The sequence below is a fragment of the Procambarus clarkii genome, chromosome 8, assembly GCF_040958095.1.
Source record: "Procambarus clarkii isolate CNS0578487 chromosome 8, FALCON_Pclarkii_2.0, whole genome shotgun sequence".
Classification (NCBI taxonomy): domain Eukaryota; kingdom Metazoa; phylum Arthropoda; class Malacostraca; order Decapoda; family Cambaridae; genus Procambarus; species Procambarus clarkii.
Genome location: NC_091157.1, coordinates 17,826,875 through 17,832,961, shown reverse-complemented (window position 1 = coordinate 17,832,961; position 6,087 = coordinate 17,826,875). Strand labels below are relative to the sequence as shown.

Here is a 6,087-nt window from a genome sequence, read left to right as displayed (position 1 = left end):
TATTCCTATGAAAATGAATAATCCTTTCATGTCATATGCTGGTCATATTCTTATGAATATGAATAACCTGATACGTCTCTAAGTTCATATTCTTATGAATATGAATAAATGGAATAAATAACCCACTTTAATTTCAGCCTGTCAAAGTCTTCTTTGGACTTTACCAGGCGGTCTCTTAGAACGCCCAGTAAAGCCTCAACATAAATATCTGGTTTGAGGGTTTGGGTAGGGCTTGGAGCTAGATTAAGGGACACTGGTCACTGCTGGCATGAGGGTAAGAGAGAGGAGGTTTTAAGACTTACGTTATACAGATCTAGTATTAAGACGTAAAACTCGGGGGACGTCCAGGTGAAGGCTCGAATGTGACAGTGAACTGAGCCCTGACTCCACATAGCTGTAATCAAATCTCCCCCCCCCCTTCCCCCCTACGAGTATCAAACGAGAACTGGTAGCTATGCATGTAATTACAGAATATTATAAATCACGTTTGCTGCAATTAGAAGCTTCTCCAATTAGAAGCTTAATTGGACACAAGCTTCTAATTTAAATATTGAAATTCGTTTATTGCTTTTCAACCCCTCCCTATTCCTCCCAAACACCCCCCCCCCCTCCTTTCTCCTATCATGACCTATTGAGTCACATCAAAAGCGTTTATTAAGTTTTTAATAATGCTTGTGCTGGTGATCAGTAATAATAATAAAACAGTTAAATGAAAATTACAGTAAGTTGATTTCCTTTCATGGAATCTCATTGGATTTTTTGAGGGGGGATTAAATGAATAATTTCCTAACTGTAATTTGAGTAAGAATGGATCTGGTTCAATATAGTTTCAAAAACATGGTAAACTAAAGCAATTGGTAATGTATTTTATACAACTGGTGTATAAGCTGCGTAAACCTTTCGTTTAGAGGGTATGTATGAGTGTCAATGTTGGTCTGGTCTAGTGGTGTGTCACTGTTGGTCTGGTCTGGTGGTGTGTCACTGTTGGTCTGGTCTAGTGGTGTGTCACTGTTGGTCTGGTCTGGTGGTGTGTCACTGTTGGTCTGGTCTGGTCTGGTGGTGTGTCACTGTTGGTCTGGTCTGGTGGTGTGTCACTGTTGGTCTGGTCTGGTGGTGTGTCACTGTTGGTCTGGTCTGGTCTGGTGGTGTGTCACTGTTGGTCTGGTCTGGTCTGGTGGTGTGTCACTGTTGGTCTGGTCTAATGGTGTGTCACTGTTGGTCTGGTCTGGTCTGGTGGTGTGTCACTGTTGGTCTGGTCTGGTCTGGTGGTGTGTCACTGTTGGTATGGTCTGGTGGTGTGTCACTGTTGGTCTGGTCTAATGGTGTGTCACTGTTGGTCTGGTCTGGTCTGGTGGTGTGTCACTGTTGGTCTGGTCTGGTCTGGTGGTGTGTCACTGTTGGTCTGGTCTAATGGTGTCACTGTTGGTCTAGTCCAGTGGTGTCACTTTTGGTCTGCTGTAGTGGTATCACTGTTGGTCTGGTCTAGTAATGTGTCCCTGTTGGTCTGGACTAGTTTTGTCACTGTTGGTCTGTTCTAGTGATGTCACTGTTGGTTTCGTCTATTGGTGTCATTGTTGGTCTCTTCTATGCACATGACCCATGCAGAAGTAGATGAAGCCTAATGTTCCTAGCGCGATGCCGATGTCTAATTTAGAAATTTCGATCCCTATTACTTATTACTTTTTCGTAGGCAATTATAATAATTGCAATAGTATTGTATACTTTTTTTACACAGATGTTAATTTCGTCTAGATGCAATCCAAAGAGTAAAAGTGTCGGGCCTAATTACCAGACTTGCCTAATAAGGGCAATTTATATGAAATAACAAAATTTTGCAAACTTTTCTCGTAGGAAATATTAAAGTTTTCGTTGTATTATACAAATTATTGGGATTATTGTTTGTGCGTGTAAGAACTAACATCCCCAAACCTATTTTATCATAACCTAACCTACCTGACCTATCTTATCCTAATCTAACCCAACCGAACCTAACTTAACCTATGTCAGAAACCCTAGTATCCAGCCGCACTATCAAATTATCCAGCCACACCACCCTAATATCCAACCATACCACCCCTAGTATGAAGCGACAACACCATATTATCCAGCCACACCCCCTAAACCCCAGTATCAACCACACCCCCTAAACCCCAGTATCAACCACACCCCCGGAGTGTCCAACCATACCACCCTAATATCCAGCCACAGCACCATAATATCCAGCCACATCACCATATTATCCAGCCACACCACCATAATATCCAGCACCATCACCATATTATCCAGCCACAGCACCATAATATCCAGCCACAGCACCATAATATCCAGCCACACCACCATATTATCCAGCCACACCACTATATTATCCAGCCACACCATCCCTAATATCCAGCCACAGCACCATATTATCCAGCCACAGCAACATATTATCCAGCCACACCACCCCTAATATCCAGCCACAGCACCATATTATCCAGCCACAGCACCATAATATCCAGCACCATCACCATATTATCCAGCCACATCACCATAATATCCAGCCACAGCAACATAATATCCAGCACCATCACCATATTATCCAGCCACAGCACCATAATATCCAGCCACAGCACCATAATATCCAGCCACACCACCATTTTATCCAGCCACAGCACCATAATATCCAGCACCATCACCATATTATCCAGCCACAGCACCATAATATCCAGCCACAGCACCATAATATCCAGCCACACCACTATATTATCCAGTCACACCACCCCTAATATCCAGCCACAGCACCCTAATATCCAGCCACAGCACCCTAATATTCAGCTAGAGCACCCTAATATCCAGCCACAACACCCTAATATCCAGCCACAGCACCCTAATATCCAGCTACAGCACCTTAATATCCAGCCACAACACCCTAATATCCAGCCACAGCACCCTAATATCCAGCTACAGCACCCTAATATCCAGCCACAACACCCTAATATCCAGCCACAGCACCCTAATATCCAGCTACAGCACCCTAATATCCAGCCACAACACCCTAATATCCAGCCACAGCACCCTAATATCCAGCCACACCACCCCTAATATCCAGCCACAGCACCATAATATCCAGCCACAACACCCTAATATCCAGCTACAGCACCCTAATATCCAGCCACAGCACCCTAATATCCAGCTACAGCACCCTAATATCCAGCCACAGCACCCTAATATCCAGCCACAACACCCTAATATCCAGCCACAGCACCCTAATATCCAGCCACAGCACCCTAATATCCAGCCACAGCACCATAATATCCAGCCACAACACCCTAATATCCAACCACAGCACCCTAATATCCAGCCACAGCACCATAATATCCAGCCACAGCACCCTAATATCCAGCCACAGCACCCTAATATCCAGCCACAGCACCCTAATATCCAGCCACAGCACCATAATATCCAGCCACAACACCCTAATATCCAGCCACAGCACCCTAATATCCAGCCACAGCACCCTAATATCCAGCCACAGCACCCTAATATCCAGCCACAGCACCATAATATCCAGCCACAGCACCATAATATCCAGCACAAATGATCAAACCTTAAGATGTAAATGGTGAAATGTTAATGAATAAAAGATACATGATACAGTGAATAAAAATACACGATACCATGAATAAAAATACAGGATTCAATGAATAAAAAATGCATGATACAGTGCATAAAAATATAAGTTAGCGAATAGGAAAAATCCGATTGTGAATAGTGAACCTTTGAAGAAGGCAGCAGATACATATCAAACCCAGTGACATGTTTTATATAAAAGAAATGACTAAGGTCACTGGGCGCGTGTAAAGAGGTGCACAAACAGCTAGCTGGATCAAAAGAACTATACTTGGTATGATGAAGATACGGCAGCACCATTTATTATGACAAAACAGCTGAGTTTGTAGATCCTAAAAAGTGAAAAGCAATATTAAGAAGAACGTTGATGGGAAGCGGTTTATGAAAAGATTCAATTTAAAGTTGTCGTAGGAAGCCTTAATGACGGAAAATATTGGGTCGTTATGGATAAAAGTGATTTTTATGCCACAGAAAAACTGATGGAAAGAAAAAAAATCATACTTTGAAATTAGCATGAATAAATGTTAAATAGTGAATGATAGACCAGATGTATTGGGTGAGAATAAGCTGAGATTGACTGATTATTGAGAATGATAAAAATGAAACGTAAATGTAAATACAATTGATTTTATAGGTTCAAGAAGAATACAATATATATACATATGTTCAGATACATTTAAATAGAACAAATAAGCGTTGCATAGCGGTTGCTGCAATTATTAAATTATTCAATTAGGTGAATAAGGATGATAATTTAAATTTTCAAATTGATGAATTAACACATTATTAAATTATTAAACTCAGTGGACATCTGAAAAGTGGTTTTACCAAATATTTGCACGACAGCTATGATTGTTTTGTTGAATATTTAATAATAACTCGTCTTGTTAGGGATAGTAAGTCTCTGTACACACACACACACACACACACACACACACACACACACACACACACACACACACACACACACACACAGACACAGACACACACACACACACACACACACACACACACACACACACACACACACACACACACACACACATATAGAGTTGGATGTGACAAAGGCTATAGGCCCAGATGGAATCTCCCCTTGGATACTAAAGGAAAGAGCAGAAGAACTGTGCCTACCACTCTCCATAGTGAATAACAAATCACTGGCAACAGGGGAACTGCCAGATATTTGGAAAGCAGCTAACGTAGTCCCGATATACAAGAAAGAGGATAGACAGGAGGCACTGAATTACAGGCCAGTGTCCCTAACCTGCATACCATGCAAGCTGATGGAGAAGATTGTGTGAAGAAAGCTAGTGGAACATCTAGAGCGAAAGAACTTTGTAACACAGCATCAACATGGGTTCAGGGATGGCAGGTCCTGCCTCACAGGGTTACTTGAATTCTACGACCAGTTAACAAAAATAAGGCAAGAAAGAGAAGGGTGGGCAGACTGCATATTTTTGGATTGTCAGAAAGCTTTTGATACAGTGCCACACAAGAGGCTAGTGAAAAAGCTGGAGATGCAGGCTGGAGTGAAAGGGAAGGTACTCCTTTGGATAAAGGAGTACCTAAGCAACAGGAGACAACGAGTCAGTGTGAGGGGTGAGGTCTCAGATTGGCGAGACGTTACGAGTGGAGTCCCGCAGGGGTCAGTCCTTGGATCTACACTGTTTCTGATATATGTATATGATCTCCAAGAGGGTATAGATTCGTTCCTCTCAATGTTTGCCGATGATGCAAAAATTATGAGGAGGATTGAAACTGAGGACGATAGTAGGAGGCTACAAGATGACCTAGAAAGACTGAGTGAATGGTGCAACAAATGGCTGTTGAAGCTCAACCCGAGTAAATGCAAAGAAATGAAACTAGGCAGTGAAAACCGGAGGCCAGACACAGGATACAGAATAGGAGATGAAGTACTTAATGAAACAGACAGAGAGAAAGATCTAGGAGTTGATATCACACCAAACCTGTCTCCTGAAGCCCACATAAAAAGAATAACGTCTGCGGCATATGCGAGGCTGGCTAACATCAGAACAGCGTTCAGAAACCTGTGTAAGGAATCATTCAGAATCTTGTACACCACATATGTAAGACCAATCCTGGAGTATGCGGCCCCAGCATGGAGCCCGTACCTTGTCAAGCACAAGACGAAGCTGGAAAAAGTCCATAGGTATGCCACTAGACTAGTCCCAGAACTAAGAGGCATGAGTTACGAGGAAAGGCTGCGGGAAATGCACCTTACGACACTGGAAGACAGAAGAGTAAGGGGAGACATGATCACAACCTACAAAATCCTCAGAGGAATCGAATGGTTAAACAAGGATAAACTATTCAACATTAGTGGGACGCGAACAAGGGGACTGAGTACCCACATGAGCCACAGAGACGTTAGAAGGAACTTTTCCAGTGTCAGAGTAGTTAACGGATGGACTGCATTAGGCAGTGATGTGGTGGAGGCTGACTCCATACACAGTTTCA

General features: G+C 42.7%; 1 protein-coding gene across 1 annotated transcript; it reads right to left on the bottom strand.

Annotated features, from left to right (window-relative positions):
* Window positions 1-3,172: 3,172 nt before the first annotated feature.
* LOC138359768 (coiled-coil domain-containing protein 70-like) lies at window positions 3,173-3,562 on the bottom strand. Its single transcript, XM_069319451.1, has one exon. The coding sequence runs from the start codon at window positions 3,560-3,562 to the stop codon at window positions 3,173-3,175; it is 390 nt and encodes a 129-aa protein (XP_069175552.1).
* Window positions 3,563-6,087: the final 2,525 nt, after the last annotated feature.

Coding starts and splice junctions, on each gene's coding strand:
- LOC138359768 (XM_069319451.1), bottom strand. CDS start 3,562: ATGGTGCTGTGGCTGGATATTATGGTGCTGTGGCTGGATATTAGGGTG.